Source organism: Nerophis ophidion, linkage group LG19 (assembly GCF_033978795.1).
Source record: "Nerophis ophidion isolate RoL-2023_Sa linkage group LG19, RoL_Noph_v1.0, whole genome shotgun sequence".
NCBI classification, from domain to species: Eukaryota; Metazoa; Chordata; class Actinopteri; order Syngnathiformes; family Syngnathidae; genus Nerophis; species Nerophis ophidion.
Window position 1 is genome coordinate 39,562,016 of NC_084629.1, and position 21,328 is coordinate 39,583,343.

Below are 21,328 nucleotides of genomic sequence, written 5' to 3' on the forward strand. Positions count from 1 at the left end.
CAGCCTATGCAGGGAAACCCAGACTTCCCTCTCCCCAGCCACTTCGTCTAGCTCTTCCCGGGGGATCCCGAGGCGTTCCCAGGCCAGCCGGGAGACATAGTCTTCCCAACGTGTCCTGGGTCTTCCCCGTGGCCTCCTACCGGTTGGACGTGCCCTAAACACCTCCCTAGGGAGGCGTTCGGGTGGCATCCTGACCAGATGCCCGAACCACCTCATCTGGCTCCTCTCGATGTGAAGGAGCAGCGGCTTTACTTTGAGTCCCTCCCGGATGGCAGAGCTTCTCACCCTATCTCTAAGGGAGAGCCCCGCCACACGGCGGAGGAAACTCATTTTGGCCGCTTGTACCCATTATCTTATCCTTTCGGTCATGACCCAAAGCTCATGACCACAGGTGAGGATGGGAACGTAGATCGACCGGTAAATTGAGAGCTTTGCCTTCCGGCTCAGCTCCTTCTTCACCACAACGGATCGGTACAACGTCCGCATTACTGAAGACGCCGCACCGATCCGCCTGTCGATCTCACGATCCACTCTTCCCTCACTCGTGAACAAGACTCCTAGGTACTTGAACTCCTCCACTTGGGGCAGGGAGGAGACCCTGCCCCAAGTGGAGGAGTTCAAGTACACACTTAGTGTTGAACCAAATATTGAAATGATTCTTGTTGGACCTACCGCTTCTATCATTGACCGTAAGCGCCTCTGGCACTTCGCCTGGCTCACTGTTACCAGCAAGGTTGAAGGCCATGACTCTGAACCTGTACTGTGCACCGGTCTTCAATCCGGCAATCACAAAGCGGGTACCTCGGATTTCAGTATCTTTAGCCTGAAACAAAAACAGAATACCTAATTGTCTCTTGCAAGTACATACATTTGGACCAGGCAGAAACTATTGAGGACTCTCAACAGTCTCTACGTAGCGCCCGGGAACTACATATAGATCTTGTGTCGGTCAATTAGGATGACTGGAAATTAAAATGAGCTGTGGGGGAAACCGGAGCAAACGTCTGAAGTGCCCAAAAATTAGGCTTGTTAAAAGACTGATCCATGGTACATTTGAACCGGGACTTTCTGTGGATCTACCATGTCAATGTTAAGGTCATCTTGTGTGGTTAAACCATGCAAAAGTCCAGGCTCGAACCTGTGACCACACAACCCCTCTGACTGCCATTAACCAGCCTCGGTAAAGGAGCTTTACTTAATGCTCAAGCGTGGCGGTTTAATCAAGTGATTTATTGGCGTACCACTAGATGGAGCCCTACAGTTAGAGAATCGCTGTTCTAGTGCACAGTAAATCTAGCCGACGTTCTCAACAAACAAGTCAGGAAATTTGAAAAAAATTGTCATCTTCAGATACAGTCTTTCAGCAAATTTGAGACACTGCTAGGCAAGAAAGAAAAGTATATTTCCATTTTGCAGGAGAAGATGGGGTTTTTTTTGGTCACCTTGATCCAGGCTTCAGTGCCCTCCTCCTTGTACTCGACCCAGTAGCCTATGATTTTGGAGCCTCCATCCTTCAGTGGCGGGATCCATTCCAGATCCACGGTGGACCGTGTCCAATCTGAAACCTTTGGTGTTGGAGGAGAGGGTGGGGCTAGAGGAAATAGATAGGAAGGTTACTCGAAGAACAACCACACCCTTTGTTTATCTGACTACACAAGATGTCGGTGAGGACGTACAGATGGGGTCTCTTGCAAACGTGGGGTCACTCGGGACACTGGGGAGTCCAGGTCCCGCAGCGTTGATTGCAATAACTCTAAACAGATACTCAGAGCCCTCAACCAGTCCGCTCACTGTAAACGATTCACCCAGACCCATGGGGCGGATGGGGTCACGGGTGACACGGCTCCATCGTTTACCCGTGGTCTCCTTGCGTTCCAACCAATAACCGGTGATCGGGGTGCCACCATCATTCTCAGGCTCCTCCCAGTTCACAGTCATGGAGTCCAGGCTGACATTGGATATGGTTGGCTTCTCACACTGGCCAGGGACAGCTGGAGGACACATTGACGGTTTTGGTCTCAAGAGTTTTTCATTTCACCTCATGCGACAATAGTAATGCAAATTGACTCACTGTAGATATTTCTGGCCACCTCTGGATCACTGTCTAGTGGTTCTCCAACGCCATATTTGTTCTGGGCCATAATGCGGAACACATACTCGTGGCCCTCCATTAGGTTTTCGACCGTCCAAACGCGTTCTTTGGGTTCGCTGGTGACGGGGACCCAGGTCTTTCTGTTGGCCACACGCCTCCAGATGACGTAGTTAGTGACTTTGGAACCACCATCGTCCTTTGGTGGCAGCCAGGATAGAGTGATCCTCTCAGAGCCAACCTCTTCAAACTTAATAGGAGCAGAGGGAGGACCAGGGCGGCCTGGGGGAAGCACACACATCCAAAACATTTCATCCTTCTGGATATTTGACAAGAAACTGTGTTAGGGCAAGGGTTGACTTGGGAGTAATGTGGTTTTCATCCGTTTTAAAGCTCACACATATACATGGGTGTAGAATGATGGTGTCAGTGAGCATACCAAGCACATTGAGCCTCATTTCCTTGGACGCTTTGCCAATGCTGTTGGAGGCCACCAGTGTATAGAGACCGGTGTCAGGACGTTTCCCTTGCTGTATCACTAGCGTGCAGCTGTCGTCCGACACCATCTTGTTGATGTGTTCATCGTAGCAGACCTCCACCTTTTTATCGGTCTTGTGGGGCGGCGCCTTGTACCAGGTGAGTGTTGGGAATGGACAGCCACGAATCTTGGCCACGATACTGATGTCACTGCCCTGCTCAGCCTCCATAAACTCCTTCATCTCGATGGACGGAGCGCCTGGAGGTGCAATGTCACAAAGCATTCAAAAGATCGGATTTGTTAGCGTCGACCCGGCATGAAAAAGGGGCTTTTCACTGGCTAAAGATCTCACAGGTCTGGTCCTGAATGAGAATGGGCCCAGCAGTGGAAGACGGTCGGCTCGGTCCAGCCTTGTTGTAAGCAATCACTCTGAACTCGTATTCATCTCGCTCGGTCAGGTCCTCCACCTTAAAGCTTGTGACGTCGATGTCTCGCCTGTTGCACCTGCAGGCGGCAGCGCAGAGTTTAAAATTGTGAAACTCAGAAGACCGGACTAGGTCTTTGGGATGAAGGTTTACCTCCTCCAAGACTCCTTCTGAGTGCCACTGGCATCCCAGCAGAGTAAGTCAACGCTGTAGTGTGTGACAGGTGAGCCGCCATCGTTTTTGGGAGCCTTCCACGTGAGGGCCACTGTGGCCTTTCTCACACTCTGGATCTTTAGTCTGGTCGGAGGATCTGGAGGATCTGAAGGCACAAGCATCAAGAAATGTAAATTGAACAATCCCGCAGCAGTTTGAACGTATTGCTCACTTACGGATGGGATCTTTGGCTTTGGTTCCCTCAGGGGTTTCCACGTACGGCCCAAAACCAAATCGATTTTCGGCACGGACTCTGAACAGGTAATCCTGACCCTCAATCAGGTCTGGGACCACAAAGGACTGCGCAGCACAGGATGTATTCACCTGAGTGGATGCGATGGGAGTAAGTTAACATGTGACGTGGTGCGTCCTAGACTTGAACCTGTTGATTAGCATCTTTCATGACAACGCTGATCGGGGTTACCTTGGTCCAGGCTTTTCCCTCCACTGTCTTCTTCTCAAGGAAGTAGCTCTTCACCCGATCTCCTCCGTCACTCTCCGGAGGTTTCCAGGTGAGTCTGCAAGTGCCTCTCGTCACGTCGCTCACCTTCAGATCCCGAGGAGGTCCTGGTATGTCTACGGACCCACAGAACAACGGCATTTCACTACACTGCGGGCTGTTGTGGATTTTCCAGCAAAAATCTTGGACCGCTTGATTCATTCTACACACCGAGCACGTTGACTCGCACTTTGACCACTTTGTGTCCGGCGGGGTTCTCCACATTGAGGATGTAGCGGCCACCGTGGTTCAGTTTGCAGTCGGGGATGACGACCAGGGAGGTTGTGTCAGTGGAGTGAATCTAAAGCGGTAGAGTTGATGTTGGGATTATTTTAAAAACAGCCCAGCAATACCAGAGGACACCATGCACACAACTTCAAGGGTCAAACTCTAATCATTGAGGGCCACATTGCAGTTAAAGCCGCCTTCAAAGGGGCCGCTTGTAAGAGTGAATATATATGAATTAAAAATATTCGCCACATGATATTACATAATTGCCTGTGTAAGAGTTCAATTTTGGTCTCGTCCGACCATAGAACCTTCTCCCAATCATCTTTGAGGTGATCATTGGCATACTTTAGGCGGGCCTCCACATGTGCCTTCTTAAGCAGGGGTACCTTTCGGGCACTGCCGGATTTGAACCCAATTTGGACCGAGAAAACGACTACTTCCCCATTAATTTGAGCGAGCATGAAAGATTCGTGAATTAGGATATTGATAGTGAAGGACTACGAAAAAAAAAAAAAAAAGCGATGTTTCAGATGTAATTAGACACATTTACTAGGATAATTCTGGAAGATCCCCTTATCTGCTCGTTGTTTAAATAGTGTTTTAGTGAGATTTTAAAGATATACCTCGAGGTCGGACGGCTGCGGTGAACACGCAGTGTCTCAGAGAAAAGCCGAGGAGCCAAACTCACAGCTGCTTTTTAAACAGCTGCTGCAGGACGACGAATAATCCAATGATTTCTCCGGTAAAATATATATCACAATTTCCCCATCCAAAAACATGCTGGTTGACGTAGAGAAAACATGTTCGCTTGACCGCTCTGTGTTAAAGCTTCACAACAAACAAACACCGGCTGTGTCTCGGTGGTAAAGACAGCTGCAATCCACCAACAGCATTCTTCTTTGACGTCTCCATTATTAAATAAGATTTGCAAAAGATTCAGCAACACAGATATCCAAAATACTGTGTAATTACGCCACGAACAGGGATGACTTTTAGCCGTGTTTGGTGCAGCGTTAATATTTCCTTACAGTATGTGACTTTCCGCGACGTTTTCAACAAGAAATTTAAAATCGCAATTTAGTAAACTAACTTGGCCGTATTGGCATGTGTTGCAATGTTAATATTTCATCATTGATATATAAACTATCAGACTTCGTGGTCGCTAGTAGTGGCTTTCAGTAGGCCTTGAAATGTTTTGCAAAACTACCTTAAAAGAAATATAGATTTTATCGTCAAAAATTGTCAGGTCAGTCGCCGGAATTTTACCGTAAAATTGCTAGTGTCTTTTTACAGTGTTGTCTTGTAAATGGAAAAACGTTAGCATAGTTTAAAAATAAATGTAATTCTGGCGAATGAGCAGCCAGTTTGTTACTGTAAAGTATTACTTTTAATTCACCGTGAACAATTTGATGAATAACTTTAAAATCATAAGTCAAACAGATATTTAAGTATTTATTTTTATTATTACAAAAACGTTTGGAATGTATGTTCATATAATATTGGTTGCATTGTTGTACAGTAATAAAGTGTAAAACAGGGGTTATTAACCTTTTTGACATCGGGGCCCAACTTTTCCACTACAGAGGGCCCATTCAAATATTAACCACAAATGAGTAATTAGGGACCAAATGTCCCTTTAGGACAGAGGACGTATTGAATTTCTAAGGTTTTATTATTATTCTTTATTATATTCTTTATTATAGCTGTAATTTGACCCCCTTAACATGCTTCAAAACTCACCAAATTTGACACACACATCAGGACTGGCGAAAATTGCGATCTAATTAAAAAAACTAAAACCCAAAACTCAAAATTGCGCTCTAGCGCCCCCTAGGAAGAAAACACAGACAAAACTGTCTCTAACTTCCAGTAGGAACGTCGTAGAAACATGAAAAAAAACCCACTATGTAGGTCTCAGTTAGACCTATATTTCATACACTATTACCTGCCCGCTAAAACCAACAGGAAATTTGCAATTTTTCCAACATTATCTACTCTGAGGCCGTTTGTCGTCTCGGCTTCAAATAAGCAAGAGAAGAGAGATTGAACCCCTCCGATTAAAAGTTGATGAAATAGTTTAAATCGCTGCTACGGTTTTGATTTTATCAGCCTTCAAAGAACCGCTGCGCTGAAAACCATTTCAGAGATGGCCGCCATGCACAGACACTGTGAGGGAGACGTTTTTTTTGTTTTTTTTCTTCCTACCATCTGCTGCTGTTGCGCACGCACCAACATTCGTGGGGGAGGGGCTGTGATGGTCTACACCAAGATGGCTGCCGGGTGTCGTAGCTAAGCCGCTATGTTTTAAAGTTGTGGTTTGCCTGCGTATCGTAAAAACAACCGTCCGACATTCTTAATTTTGGGTACTTACATATGGTGCCTGACTGTTGTGGCGTTTTAAGGCCATCTGCACTTTTTATGCTACGGTAAAGACAATGAATGGTCCGGTTTTGATTTTATTAGCCTTCAAAGTTCCACTGCGCTGAAAAACATTTCTAAGATGGCCGCCGTGCTAAAATAAATACATTCCGACAAAATAATTATAAATGTGTTTCTTAAATAAACTGTCAATAAAATGCCATTGAAAATGTAAATACAGCCTCACCACTTTAGTCATATTTTTTGCGCTTTAGAAACGTCTCATGAGTTTAGCTCCAGACTTCTTCTTTTGATATTACCATTACTGCCACAAGTGGTGGAATAGAGTATTACAACTATTACAACGGAGTACTGTTGTGACAGAGCTGAGTACCAGAAATTTTTTGCGGCCGACACTGGACCCTGGCCCTAAGATTAGGAAACACTGGTTGAAAAGATAAGGATTCGCATGAAGTACATTGTTTTTTTGTCCGTCAAAATAGAAAGAATGAATACATCTGGAACAAGATAAAGTACTTAATTAACATATGATATTTCCAGGCTACATAAAATGAGGGGTGGGCCAGATCTCGCCCTCGGGTGTTGAGTTTAACACCTGTGACCTAAGTCTACACTGTTGTCATTTTGTATCACAGCTAAACTGTCAAAATAAGTCTGACCTCAGAGTCAATGGGAAGTGTGTGAAGTTCATATTTCTTCTCAGTCTCGGCTGTTCCGTCAAAGTTCCAGGTGACTTTAGGCACTGGACGCCCGGTGATGGTGGCGGGTATCTTGATGGTGGTTCCAGCCCTACAGTTCAACAAGTCCTGAGCGCTCACATCCAGAGACACCGTTGGCTCGACTGAAGGACAGACAGAGATTAAACAGACTATTTCTGTACCTTCATGGAAATGGGTAAACAGCTACTTACTCAAAATATCCTGAACCAGGATATCAGCGGTCTTGGCAGGCTCAGAGTTGCCGACAGCGTTCACAGCGTAAATCCTGAACTTGCACTTTTTGCCCTCCTTAAGATCGGGAACAGTTATCTCAGTAGATTGATGGAGCTTTTCTGCAGGAGTCACCCTTCTCCAGTCAGGAGAACCTTCCTCATGGACCTCAACGATGTAACCCTTGACCGGACTGCCACCATCCCTTTCCGGGGGACTCCAGGCGAGTGTGATACTGTTCTTGGTCTTGTCTTTGACCACAGGGGATCCAGGTGAGCTTGGAGTGTCTAAGGACCAGAAAAACCCAACGGTCACCGAGTGGCACGAAAACACTTTAAAAGTGTTCCGTTCCATTACACTTTTTGAAATCTAAGTTGGCTTGTTTTAAAACAGTAAACAAAAGTCAAGACTCACTGCATGGATCCACAGCAAAGCGGCACTCTGTAGCCTCGCTGGGAGGCCCGATACCTGCAGCATTGCCTGCCGCCACCCTGAACTGGTACTCTGTTCCTTCAATGAGCTTGAAAACAGTGTACTCCAGACCCCTGATCGCCGGTTTGGTGACGGAGCAGCGATTAACTCGCGCCCAGTACACAGCTCCACGTTCCCTCTTCTCTAGCCAATAGCCTTGAATTGTGGCGCCGCCGTTGTCGAGCGGAGGCTCCCAAGTCAGAGTCATCGTGTTTGACGTGGCAGCAACGATCTTGGGGTTGCGTGGCGGTCCGGGTAGGCCAAATGGATCCTTCAGTTCTACTTTCTCTGAGTCACAGCCGTCGCTGAGCCCGTATTTATTCTCTGCCTTGATTCTGAACTGATACGTACCATTCATAGTCAGTTTGTAGACCTGAATGGGCAAATGACCGACAATCAGTTTGTATGATAGCAAATAGTGACAATAGTGCATCTTCTTGCGGTTCAGTTTGCATGCATCGCAGCTCAATTCACCCCAAATCGCCGGTCAATGAGGTTGGAGGTCATTGCCTCAAAATCGGATTTTTTCTTGCTGGCATCTCTGCGTTCAATGACGTAGTTTGTGATCTCACTGCCCCCGTTGTCTTCCGGGGCATCCCAGGTCAGGTAGCACGAGTCAGCCTTGATGTCAGAGACAACAATATTCCTTGGGGGAAGAGGGCGGTCTGCGGACGAGAGTAAATCAGCTCAGACTACTTTGCAATTTACGCGGCTTGCCTCCGATCAAGTTCATACCCAAGATCTCCACGCGGATTATGTGCTGAGATTTTCCGTGGCAGTTTTCAGCCAGCAGTTTGTATTTGCCTGTGTCTTGTCTGGTGCTTTTTGGCAAGGATAGTGTCGTCCTCAGTGTGGTACGATTGACCTGGTAATTGAAAATATTGCTGTGTTAGAATTGTGGATCTGAATGTGCCGGTATCAACATGTTCACAATCCAAGGGGAACAAGGGTTATCATTCATTTTGTGCATTTTTAGCGGTTCAAGGTTCAAGTGTGGCTACATGAATTTCCATTTTTTAAAAACATCAAGGACACTGAATCCAATTTATGAATTAATGACCTCTTCCGTTTCAATTGTCATCATTTCTCTGTTTGGTTTGTCCAGCTCCTCGTCGTCCTTCATCCACTTGAGTGTTGGAAGAGGAAGTCCCTTCACTTCAGCTGGAATGTCAACGTCAGAGCCTTTCTTCACAATGATGGCGTTGCCTTTGAAGTACTTCAGAATTGTAATCGCTGGTGGAACTGTGGAATCACAAGGGGACACATTTGAGTATCGCATTGGCAGATTTGTCGTTGAGAAACTGATCACAATTGCATCGGTGACGTACTTTTATCATCCTGAATATTGGCTGTGATTGGCCTGGATGGTGGCCCATCCCCGACCTCATTTACAGCTTTGACACGGAACTGGTACTCCTGGTTATCTGACAAGTTCTCAATGGTACCACAGCACTTGGGAAACATCTTGTGGTTAGCCACGTCAAATTCACCGCCGTCGGATCTCATCTTCTCGACGTAGTAGCCTATGATAGGGCTACCACCGTCGTTGCGTGGTGGTTGCCAGGCAAGTGTGATAGTGTTCTTGCTTCTGTCAGTGTAATGGAGCTTCTCAGGAGCAGACGGTGTAGCTGCAAGTAAATGTCAGCGGTTCAGTTCCCGTAATCACCATAGACTTATTCGAAGTAATTTCAGTTCGGGCTGTGGCTGCACCTTTAGGATCTTCAGCTAGGATGGGCCCAAGATCCGTTGGAGCGCCTTCTCCATACTTGTTTCGGGCAATGACCCTGAAAATGTACTCTTCGCCGCCCAGTAAGCCCTGGATGTCGCACTTGCAGGACGCCACCTCAATAGGCTGCCGGAAGAGCTTCATCTTGGCATCTTTCCTTAGAACCTCGTAACCAAAGATGTCACTTCCACCATTGTCTAGCGGATCGGACCAGGTGAGGGTGATGTTCTTCTTGGTCACTGTCACAGTCTTCAAGTCAATCACAGGGCCTGGGACATCTGCAAGCAAGCAGCAGAACAGAATTGAAACGTAGTGTTCTTGCATAATTGAGGACGGTACAACCCGGAGTCAGTAAAACAAGGATTTCTTGCAAAAAAAAACTGTCAGACACTGACCCATGACGTCCACTCTGGTTTCAGCGGCCTTAGTCCCGCTGCTGTTGGTTCCAGAAATCTGGTACTTTCCGTGATCCGCCCTCACTGCCTTTTTGATGAACAGAGAGCTGTTCTTGCCGTCCGTCTCCACTAGCATTCTCTCCTTGTCAATTTCAGCATCATCTTTAGCCCACTTAACCTCAGGCGGGGGCCGGCCAGTGACTATGGCGGGAAGCTTCAAGGACTCTCCGGCCTTGATGATCACACCGTTCCTCACAGAGAGCTCAAAGTCAACAGCGGGAGGTTCTGAAGGCCACAAAAAGTACGACAATTACATATTTACATCCATCCATCCATCATCTTCCGCTTATCCGAGGTCGGGTCGCGGGGGAAACAGCCTAAGCAGGGAAACCCAGACTTCCCTCTCCCCAGCCACTTCGTCTAGCTCTTCCCGACCGAGGCGTTCCCAGGCCAGCCGGGAGACGTGTACTGGGTCTTCCCCGTGGCCTCCTATCGGTTGGACGTGCCCTAAACACCTCCCTAGGGAGGCGTTCGGGTGGCATCCTGACCAGATGCCCGAACCACCTCATCTGGCTCCTCTCGATGTGGAGGAGCAGCGGCTTTACTTTGAGTCCCTCCCGGATGGCAGAGCTTCTCACCCTATCTCTAAGGGAGAGCCCCGCCACACGGCGGACGAAACTCATTTCGGCCGCTTGTACCTGTGATCTTATCCTTTTGGTCATGACCCAAAGCTCATGACCATAGGTGAGGATGGGAACGTAGATCGACCTGGTAAATCAAGAGCTTTGCCTTCCGGCTCAGCTCCTTCTTCACCACAACGGATCGGTACAACGTCCGCATTACTGAAGACGCCGCACCGATCCGCCTGTCGATCTCCCGATCCACTCTTCCCTCACTCGTGAACAAGACTCCTAGGTACTTGAACTCCTCCACTTGGGGCAGGGTCTCCTCCCCAACCCGGAGATGGCACTCCACCCTTTTCCGGGCGAGAACCATGGACTCGGACTTGGAGGTGCTGATTCTCATTCCGGTCGCTTCACACTCGGCTGCGAACCGATCCAGCGAGAGCTGAAGATCCCGGTCAGATGAAGCCATCAGGACCACATCATCTGCAAAAAGCAGAGACCTAATCCTGCGGTTACCAAACCGGAACCCCTCAACGCCTTGACTGCGCCTAGAAATTCTGTCCATAAAAGTTATGAACAGAATCGGTGACAAAGGACAGCCTTGGCGGAGTCCAACCCTCACTGGAAATGTGTTCGACTTACTGCCGGCAATGCGGACCAAGCTCTGGCACTGATCGTACAGGGAACGGACCACCACAATAAGACAGTCCGATACCCCATACTCTCTGAGCACTCCCCACAGGACTTCCCGAGGGACACGGTCGAATGCCTTCTCCAAGTCCACAAAGCACATGTAGACTGGTTGGGCAAACTCCCATACATTTTTACAGACAACAGCCAACATTTCCAGCTGTATGCATAGGCTAGTCCTTGTGTTTGCACCTTGAGGCTCTTTGACGGTGACGGGTTCTGTGACACCAGGAGCTCCAGGACCTGCTTCGTTAACGGCGATGACTCGGATGTAGTAATCGGCTCCTTCAGTCAGACCTGTGACGTTGTAGGTCAGTTCTTTGCACCTGAACTCTGTGCTGCGAGTCCAGTCCTTTTCACCAACCACCACCTGTCAAAGTCAGAGGATTCAGCCACGTGCGAATGTGTCAACCGTCACAGAAAATAGGTGACAGTTTGTCATTTAGCAGCTCTGTGAATCGTCGTGAGTACCTTCTCGACATGATATCCCAGGATGTCCCCTCCTCCGTTGAACAAAGGTGGCTTCCATGCCACATTGATTGAGTCCTTCCCAGTGTCCACGACCCGTGGTATTGGGGGCCCAGGAGGCACTGAGGATAGGGGGATAAGTGGAGTAGTTGGCAGTATAACATCTTTGTCAGAATACAGTGAACTATTATCTAGTAACCAACACTCCCCATGAAACATTAAGTACTATAGTTTATGGCACAATCAGGTCATGCCTAACAAAAAGACAGAATGAACAACCAGTGCCAAAGTCCATCTTTCTAGTTACTTACAGATAGCATCCATAGCAACAATGCGGTCCGTGGGCTCACTGAAAGGTCCGGGCCCAGCCAGATTTTCGGCACACACCCTGAAGATATAGCTGAGTCCCTCCATCAGACCGCTGGCCTTCACCTCCAGAGAGTTGAGGAGAGCACGGTTGACACGAGTCCAATATTTGCTGTTCACCTCCTTCTTCTCAATCCAGTAGCCTAGAATCGGACTGCCATTGTCCTTTGGCTCATGCCAGGAGATGTGGGCGGAGCTTGCTGTCACTTCATGAACCCTTGGGGTGTTCGGAGCATCAGGAGGATCTAATGAAAGAAGCGGGGCCTCAGTTTGTTTACAAAGCCATGAAACTCTTTTTATATTGGATATTAAATAGGTAATGGGTTAGCAAGTGCATTTTGTGTATGCAATATATCCAAACTGGAACCCATCCCCACAAAAAAGTAGGCTTTTATTATCATTCAAAAATCATTGCTCTCACCAAATTGGTTCTTGGCAACCATTGGTTCGGAGATGCATGGCGGTCCACATCCAAATTTGTTTTCTGCAGTAACTCTAAAGATGTACTCTTTCCCTTCGATCAGCTTAGTGACGGGGAAGCCGGTACCCTTCAGGGTGGACGTGATGGTGATCCAGCCAACGGCATCGTTCTTGTTATCCTTTTTCTCCAGGATGTAGTTCAGTATTTCACTGCCGCCGTCATCTTCAGGAGGCTCCCAGTTGCATATTACTGAGGTGTTCTTGATGTCATCGAAGGTGAAATTGAAGGGTGGGCCAGGTTTGTCTGTTGCACAAAAAGGTTCCGGTCACCAGAGGTAGCTAAACATTACTAAGATTTGTTTTAGCCTTTTAATTTTGACCTCAACGGGTAAAAGCATTTCGAACTTAAGGACAGGTAAAACTTACCGAGAACATTAACAACGCAAGAGGCGCTGGCAACGCCATGAATGTTCTTCACCTCAATGGTGAAGTTACCATGGTCACTTCTTATAGCCTCTCGGATCATCAGTGCAGAGTGTCCCTTCTTAGTCTGGTCCAGACCGAGGCGCTCACGCATTGGCGTCACAAATTCTTCCTTGGGTTCGGGAACCTGGACGAACAAAAACAGGACTAAACAACCAGCAAGCAAATGGATTTAGTGATTAGGGTTTCACAAAATGAACCTTAGATCTTGTCTTCTTCTTGACCAGCGGGACAAAAGTCTTTGTAGGCTCTTTGGTGACGTCCTCATTGTTCCTCATCCAAGTGATCTTCGGGTAAGGCGAACCGGAGATCTTTGCATTGATGCAGATTTCCTCACCTCTCTTAATGCACAAACCAGACTGCACGTTGGCGTGCAGGGCGACACTCGGTTTTTCTGAAAAATAAGACAAAAGCTCAACGAACATTCAATAAGGACATGAAGCAAACGTTTCTTTGGGAGGGTCTTTCATACCGACAGGGTCAGCAGCCTTTATGAGTTGTGTGCTTCGCGAGGGCTCACTGACTCCAGCAGCGTTCTCGGCTCGAACCCTGAACTGATATTCAGTGTCTTCCTTCAGACCTGTCACCACATAGGAGAAACCGGGGACCAAGCTTGGGGTAACCCTCTCATAGCGATCCCCGTCCTTCTCCATCTTCTCCACAACGTAGCCTTGGATGGGACAACCACCGTCGTAATCGGGAGCTTTCCAGGTGATGGTGATGGATTTGGATGTTGGGTCACGAGCTTCCACTTGGATCGGTGGGTCTGGTTTCTCTGTGAAGCACATGGTTTAGTTTCTACCTGTCGCAACTATCATAGACCAATATAAGGCCCCTAACTTACTCTTAACCTCCTCTATAATGACAGGGTTCTGCAGCACCAGAAACGCTCCTGGGCCGACCTTGTTGACAGCCTTGACCCGGAAGTAGTACTCGCAGTTGACGTACAAGTCTTTAACCATCCAACAAAGAACATTCTCCCCTGACATGACGGGCATGTAGGTCTTCTTGGACGCTTCACGACGTTCCAGTGTGTAACTAAGGACCGGCGTCCCGCCGTCGTCCTCGGGGGCTTCCCAGCTGATCTTGCAGGAATCCTTCGTGACATCGCTGGAGCTGATGTCTTTGCACTGACCAGGGAGCCCTACGGGAAATCGTCAGAGTGACAATGACATGAGTTTCAAACTGAAATAAATCCATATGACACAGAATAGACACAGAAACGTACCGATTACTTTGACATGAATACTCCCGTTGGCGGTCCCCAGACTGTTTTCCAGGGTGATATTATAGACACCGGCGTCAGCACGTGTGCATCTGAGTAGCTCCAGATGACCACTGTTCATCTCCACTGTCATGGAGAGACGCTCATCCTTTTTGCATTCCACCGTGTCCTTCCGCCACACCATGTTTGGAGTCGGGATGCCCTTGTAAGGGACGTTCAGGTGCAGCTTCTCCCCCTCAATCACCACCACATCCTGCGTGTCCAGGTCCAATTTTGGGGCACCTTGAGATCAGATGAGTGGTAAATTCAACAGGAACTTGAGTTATATGGTCACAGTCTATGCGGGGAAAGTCTGTTAATACTTACAGTCTGGATCCTTTGTAAACACCTTGTCGGAGAGCTCAGAGGGTTCGCTAACGCCGATAGCGTTAATGGCACGAACCCGGATGACGTACTTCTTCTCTGGTTTGATTCCGTCCTCGATTTTGAACTTAGGCTCTTTGATAGGTCTGCTGTTAACCCGCAACCACTTTAGCTCAGGGCGGGCCTCAGCCACCTCCACGTGGTAGCCAGTGATCGGGGAGCCACCGTCCTTGACTGGCGGCTTCCACGACACGTTGATGTGTTCTCTGCTGCTGTCAGGCACCATCAGGTCCAAGGGAGGGGATGGTGCACCTGCAGGGACAGGCCGATTAGAACATATCACGGGTTCTATCGTGGATCTGTAAAAAAATGACTCTAAATCTGGGTTGTTTTTCCACTGATGGCCACATGTGGGGGCCATCAGAAATAAGTCATGAAATAGTTGGGTTTTTTTTTTAGTAACCAACACTTACGAGTTGGGAAATTGTGTTCGATGTAAATATAAACAGAATACAATGATTTGCAAATCCTTTTTAAGCCATATTCAGTTGAATATGCGACAAAGACAACATATTTGATGTTCAAACTGATAAACATTTTTTTGTGTGCAAATAATCATTAACATTAGAATTTTGATGCCAGCAACACGTGACAAAGAAGTTGGGAAATGTGGCAATAAATACTATTAAAGTTGAGGAATGCTCATCAAACACTTATTTGGAACATCCCACAGGTGTGCAGGCTAATTGGGAACAGGTGGGTGCCATGATTGGCTATAAAAGCAGCTTCCCAAAAAATGCTCAGTCTTTCACAAGAAAGGATGGGGCGAGGTACACCCCTTTGTCCACAACTGCGTGAGCAAACAGTTTAAGAACAACGTTTCTCAAAGTGCAATTGCAAGAAATTTAGGGATTTCAACATCTACGGTCCATAATATCATCAAAAGGTTCAGAGAATCTGGAGAAATCACTCCACGTAAGCAGCATGGCCGGAAACCAACATTGAATGACCGTGACCTTCGATCCCTCAGTCGGCACTGTAGCAAAAACCCACATCAATCTCTAAAGGATATCACCACATGGGTTCAGGAACACTTCAGAAAACCACTGTCACTAAATACAGTTGGTCACTACATCTGTAAGTACAAGTTAAAGCTCTCCTATGCAAAGCAAAAGCTATTTATCAACAACATCCAGGAATGCCGCCGACATCTCTGGACCCGAGATCATCTAAGATGGACTGATGCAAAGAGGAAAAGTGTTCTGTGGTCTGACGAATCCACATTTCAAATTATTTTTGGAATCATCCGGACCAAAGAGGAAGCGAACCATCCAGACTGTTATTCTTGTTCAAAAGCCAGCATGTGTGATGGTATGGGGGTGTATTAGTGCCCAAGGCATGGGTAACTTACACATCTGTGAAGGCACCATTGATGCTGAAAGGTACATATGGGTTTTGGAACAACATGTGCTGCCATCTGGACGCCCCTGCTTATTTCAGCAAGACAATGCCAAGCCACATTCAGCACGTGTTACAACAGTGTGGCTTCGTAAAAAAAAGAGTGCGGGTACTTTCCTGGCCTGCCTGCAGTCCAGACCTGTCTCCCATGGAAAATGTGTGGCGCATTATGAAGCGTAAAATACGACAGCGGAGACCCCGGACTGTTGAAGGACTGAAGCTCTACATAAAACAAGAATGGGAAAGAATTCCACTTTCTTCAAGAATTAGTTTCCTCAGTTCCCAAACGTTTATTGAGTGTTGTTAAAAGAAAAGGTGATGTAACACAGTGGTGAACATGCCCTTTCCCAACTACTTTGGCACGTGTTGCAGCCATCAAATTCTAAGTTAATTATTATTTGCAAAAAAAAGGTAAAGTTATGAGTTTGAACATCAAATATGTTGTCTTTGTAGCATATTCAACTGAATATGGGTTGAAAAGGATTTGCAAATCCTTGTATTCTGTTTATATTTACATCTAACACAATTTCCCAACTCATATGGAAACGGGGTTTGTAAAATCTGTAGATCAACTTCAGGTAGATCTAAACCACTAAAAACTACCAGAGTACCAGGGACTACCACATATTCATATTTAGTTGCTTTGAACAACATATATGTCATGAAAACCGTGTTGGTGAGTTGGTCATGACATAAAAGTTGTGTGGACGTAGTTACAAAAATATTGTACGTCTGCAGGAATATTGCATAGTTTCTGATAGTCCCATAAAAAAACGGGTTTCCTCTAACAGAAAAACATTCAAATAACTTCTTATCAACGAATAAATCTGAAACGGTTCTAGAAATTTAGAAAAAAAAATAAATATAATTCAAAACCCAATGGTGTAAATGGTAAATAAAAAGAAAATACAATTATTTGCAATTCAAATTCAATTGACTAGACTGCAAAGACAAGATATTTCATGTTCACACTTAGAAATGTTTGTTATTTTTTTTGCAAATGATCATGAACAATGTAATAGCAGCAACACAATGCGAAAAAAGTTGTCTGAGAGGCATTTTTACCGGTGTGTTACATGGCCTTTCCTTTTAACAACACTCAGTAAAGGTTTGGGAACTGAGGAGACACATTTTTGATGTGGAATTCTTTCCCGTTCTTGCTTGATGTACAGCTTAAGTTGTTCAACAGTCTCCTGCCTCATATTTTAGCCTTCATATTTTCAGACAGGCCAGTCTAGTACCCGCACTCTTTTACTATGAAGCCACGCTTTTGTAACACATGGCTTGGCATCGTCTTGCTGAAATAAGCAGGGGCGTCCATGATAACGTCGCTTGGATGGCAACATATGTTGCTCCAAAAGCTGTATGTACCTTTCAGCATTAATGGTGCCTTCACAGATGTGTAAGTTACCCATCTCTTGGGCACTAATGCACCCCCATACCATCACACATGCTGCCTAGAACACTTTCACCCTAGAACAGTCCGGATGGTTCTTATCCTCTTTGGTCCACAGTTTCCAAAAACAATTTGAAATGTTGACTCGGCAGACCACACAACACTTTCCCACTTTGCATCAGTCCATCTTAGATGAGCTTGGGCCCAGCAAAGCGTTTCTGGGTGTTGTTGATAAATGGCTTTGGCATTGAATAGTAAAGTTTTAACTTGCACTTACAGATGTAGCGACCAACTGTAGTTACTAACAGTGGTTTTCTGCAGTGTTCCTGAGCCCATGTGGTGATATCCTTTACACACTGATGTCGCTTTTTGATGCAGTACCACCAAAGGGGGTCCAAGGTGTGTAATATCATGGCTTACGTGCAGTGATTTCTCCACATTCTCTCAACCTTTTGATGATATTACGGAGCGTAGATGGTGAAATTCCTAAATTCCTTGCAATAGCTGCTTGAGAAATGTTGTTCTTAAACAATTTGCTGAGGCGTTTATTGACAAAGTGGTGACCCTCGCCCCGTCCTTGTTTGTGAATGACTGAGCATTTCCCGGAAGCTGTTCTTTTAGATGAGCTCGGGTCCAGCGAAGCGTTTCTGGGTGTTGTTGATAAAAGGCTTTGGCTTTGAATAGTAAAGTTTTAACTTGCACTCAAAGATGTAGCGACCAACTTTAGTGACTGACAGTGGTTTTCTGCAGTGTTCCTGAGCCCATGTGGTGATATCCTTTACACACTGATGTCGCTTTTTGATGCAGTACCACCAACGGGATCCAAGGTGTGTAATATCATGGCTTAGGTGCAGTGATTTCTCCACATTCTCTCAACCTTTTGATGATATTACAGAGCGTGGATGATAAAATTCCTAAATTCCTTGCAATAGCTGCTTGAGAAATGTTGTTCTTAAACAATTTGCTGTGGCGTTTATTGACAAAGTGGTGACCCCTCGCCCCGTCCTTGTTTGTGAATGACTGAGCATTTCCCGGAAGCTGTTCTTTTAGATGAGCTCGGGCCCAGCGAAGCGTTTCTGGGTGTTGTTGATAAAAGGCTTTGGCTTTGAATAGTAAAGTTTTAACTTACACTCAAAGATTTAACGACCAACTGTAGTGACTGACAGTGGTTTTCTGCAGTGTTCCTGAGCCCATGTGGTGATATCCTTTACACACTGATGTCGCTTTTTGATGCAGTACCACCAAAGGGGGTCCAAGGTGTGTAATATCATGGCTTACGTGCAGTGATTTCGCCACATTCTCTCAACCTTTAATGATATTACGGAGCGTAGATGGGGAAATTCCTAAATTCCTTGCAATAGCTGCTTAAGAAATGTTGTTCTTAAACATATTTGCTGAGGCATTTGTTGACAAAGTGGTGACCCTCGCCCCGTCCTAGTTTGTGAATGACTGAACATTTCACGGAAGCTGTTCTTTTACCCAATCATGGCACCCACCTGTTCCCAATTAGCCTGTTCACCTGCGGGATGTTCCAAATAAGTGTTTGATGAGCATTCCTCAACTTTCTCACTCTTTTTTGAAACATGTTGCAGGCATCAAAATTCCAAACGAGCTAATATTTGCAAAAAATAACAAGGTTTTCCAGTTCAAACGTTAAGTATCTTATCTTCGCAGTTGAATATAAGTCGAAAAGGATTTGTTGTATTCTCTTTTTATTTACCATTTACATGAAACAGGACTACTTCACTGGTTTCGGGTTTTGTACATATGTACACCAAGATTGTGACTTACTGGTCGGATCCTCGATGGTAAGGACTTCGGTGGGTTCACTCGGCTCTCCCACTCCCGCCTCGTTCTCTGCCCGTACTTGGAACTGCACCTCAGAGCCCTCGTCCACGTCGGTCACCTTAAACTGTGTCTGCCTGTCTGGAGTCTTGCAGCACTTCAGCCAACGGGTTCCCAGTTTCTCCTTCTTCTCTATCACGTACCTGAGGAGGATACATTGAATATCGTCACAGAGACAACGTCTTTCACAGAACGGCCTTTCTCTCCGTCCAACAAGCCGTCCGCAAGTCTGGACACAGGAGTCCGACGGTCTTACTTGGTGATGGGTCTTCCACCATTGCTCTTTGGAGCTTCCCATTTCAGCTCCACGTGTCTCTTGGTGACCCCGACCACGGTCAGAGCATAAGGAGGTCCAGGAGTAGCTACAGAGAAATAAAAACAACCTGGATTCATATCTCGCCTTTTGATGTTACCAGTTGTGTCGTACCGACTGCGGTATGACGGCTCAAACATCAACATTTCGGATTTGAAAGAACTTACTGAAAGTGTCCTTGGCAAGCACAGCGTCCTCCAGCTCGCAGAACTCGCCCATCCCAACGGCGTTTTCTGCAGCTACGCGGAACACGTACAGCGAACCCTCGTTGAGAGGGCTCACCGTGTACTTCAGCTCCTTGACCGTTGTGTCCACGGTCTGCCAGGTCTTGCGTCGCACGTCCCGTTTCTCCACCACGTAGTTGGTGATGGGCGAGCCCCCGTCACTGCTGGGAGCCTGCCATTTGAGGTCGGCGTTGATCTTGGTGATGTTGGCTACTTCCAGCCACTGAGGCGCGGATGGTGGATCTGGTCACGAGGGAGCAGGAAAGAGTCGAGAATGGCGTTTGCGTATGAATCTCAGAAAAATCTTCGAGTTTGTCACAGTAGATGAAACTAGCAAGTGTGGCATATCCTATCTTGCCGATTGTATCGTACCATATGTCCCGGCAAGAAATCTGCCTTCCAAGAGCTCCGGTTTATTAGCGATTCCCAGAGCCCAAAAAAAGACTGCGGGCTATAATTGATTTTAGCCCCGCGTAATTGTATGTACAAATTTTTGTAATCATCCAAAACTTATGTGTTGAATGTAAAATAATCTTTGTGATTGTTTTGTTTCGTCCTGGTCGTGGAACTGTGGACCAGCTCTATGTTCTCGGCAGGGTCCTTGAGGGTGCATGGGAGTTTGCCCAATCAGTCTACATGTGCTTTGTGGACTTGGAGCAGGCATTCGACCGTGTACCCCGAGAAGTCCTGTGGGGAGTGCTCAGAGAGTATGGTATATCGGACTGTCTGATTGTGGCGGTCCACTCCCTGTATGATCAGTGTCAGAGCTTGGTCCCTCACTGGGTATCCAGTGAGGGTTGGACTCCGCCAAGGCTGTACTTTGTCACTGATTCTGTACATAACTTTTATGGACAGAATTTGAGGGGTTCCGCTTTGGTGGCTGCAGGATTAGGGCTCTGCTATCTACAGATGATGTGATCCTGATGGCTTCATCTGGCCAAGATCTTCAGCTCTCACTGAATCGGTTCGCAGCCGAGTGTGAACCGACTGAGATGGGAATTAGCACCTCCAAGTCCGAGTCCATGGTTCTCGCCCGGAAAAGGGTGGAATGCCATCTCCGGGTTGGGGAGGAGACCCTGCCCCAAGTGGAGGAGTTCAAGTACCTAGGAGTCTTGTTCACGAGTGAGGGAAGAGTGGATCGTGAGATCGACAGGCGGATCGGTACGGCGTCTTCAGTAATGCGGACGTTGTATCGATCCGTTGTGGTGAAGAAGGAGCTACGTTCCCATCCTCACCTATGGTCATGAGCTTCGGGTTATGACCGAAAGGACAAGATCCCGGTTACAAGCGGCCCAAATGAGTTTCCTACGCCGGGTGGCGGGGCTCTACCTTAGAGATAGGGTGAGAGGTTCTGTGATCCAGGAGGAGCTCAAAGTAAAGCTGTTGCTCCTCCACATGGAGAGGAGCCAGATGAGGTGGTTCTGGCATCTGTTCAGGGTGCCACCCAAACGCCTCCCGAGGGAGGTCGGGGAAGTCTGACCGGTGAGGCCACAGGGAAGACCCAGGACACGTTGGGAAAAGAATATCTACCGACTGGCCTGGGAACGCCTCGAGATCCCTCGGGAAGAGCTCGATAAAGTGGCTGGGGAGAGGGAAGTCTGGGCATTCCTGCTTAG

The 21,328-nt window shown here is 46.9% G+C and overlaps 1 protein-coding gene across 1 annotated transcript in view; it reads right to left on the reverse strand.

The window, feature by feature from the left end:
* The window catches only part of LOC133538371 (titin-like), a 263,574-nt gene that overhangs the window by 95,269 nt on the left and 146,977 nt on the right, over positions 1 to 21,328 (reverse strand). Inside the window, exons 129-160 of the mRNA XM_061879957.1 lie at positions 19,656 to 19,955; positions 19,432 to 19,537; positions 19,122 to 19,318; positions 14,480 to 14,788; positions 14,117 to 14,395; positions 13,733 to 14,032; positions 13,361 to 13,663; positions 13,089 to 13,282; positions 12,832 to 13,015; positions 12,407 to 12,709; positions 11,931 to 12,230; positions 11,623 to 11,741; positions 11,344 to 11,521; positions 9,836 to 10,120; positions 9,425 to 9,718; positions 9,043 to 9,342; positions 8,775 to 8,956; positions 8,450 to 8,579; positions 8,189 to 8,379; positions 7,658 to 8,087; positions 7,225 to 7,530; positions 6,974 to 7,155; positions 3,876 to 4,005; positions 3,630 to 3,781; positions 3,382 to 3,529; positions 3,146 to 3,311; positions 2,920 to 3,071; positions 2,529 to 2,825; positions 2,072 to 2,371; positions 1,677 to 1,991; positions 1,443 to 1,591; positions 673 to 823 (exon numbers count right to left, since the gene is read on the reverse strand). Coding sequence (XP_061735941.1) covers positions 673 to 823; positions 1,443 to 1,591; positions 1,677 to 1,991; positions 2,072 to 2,371; positions 2,529 to 2,825; positions 2,920 to 3,071; positions 3,146 to 3,311; positions 3,382 to 3,529; positions 3,630 to 3,781; positions 3,876 to 4,005; positions 6,974 to 7,155; positions 7,225 to 7,530; positions 7,658 to 8,087; positions 8,189 to 8,379; positions 8,450 to 8,579; positions 8,775 to 8,956; positions 9,043 to 9,342; positions 9,425 to 9,718; positions 9,836 to 10,120; positions 11,344 to 11,521; positions 11,623 to 11,741; positions 11,931 to 12,230; positions 12,407 to 12,709; positions 12,832 to 13,015; positions 13,089 to 13,282; positions 13,361 to 13,663; positions 13,733 to 14,032; positions 14,117 to 14,395; positions 14,480 to 14,788; positions 19,122 to 19,318; positions 19,432 to 19,537; positions 19,656 to 19,955 — 7,332 coding nt within the window. The remainder of the gene's footprint in view (positions 1 to 672; positions 824 to 1,442; positions 1,592 to 1,676; positions 1,992 to 2,071; positions 2,372 to 2,528; positions 2,826 to 2,919; positions 3,072 to 3,145; positions 3,312 to 3,381; positions 3,530 to 3,629; positions 3,782 to 3,875; positions 4,006 to 6,973; positions 7,156 to 7,224; positions 7,531 to 7,657; positions 8,088 to 8,188; positions 8,380 to 8,449; positions 8,580 to 8,774; positions 8,957 to 9,042; positions 9,343 to 9,424; positions 9,719 to 9,835; positions 10,121 to 11,343; positions 11,522 to 11,622; positions 11,742 to 11,930; positions 12,231 to 12,406; positions 12,710 to 12,831; positions 13,016 to 13,088; positions 13,283 to 13,360; positions 13,664 to 13,732; positions 14,033 to 14,116; positions 14,396 to 14,479; positions 14,789 to 19,121; positions 19,319 to 19,431; positions 19,538 to 19,655; positions 19,956 to 21,328) is intronic.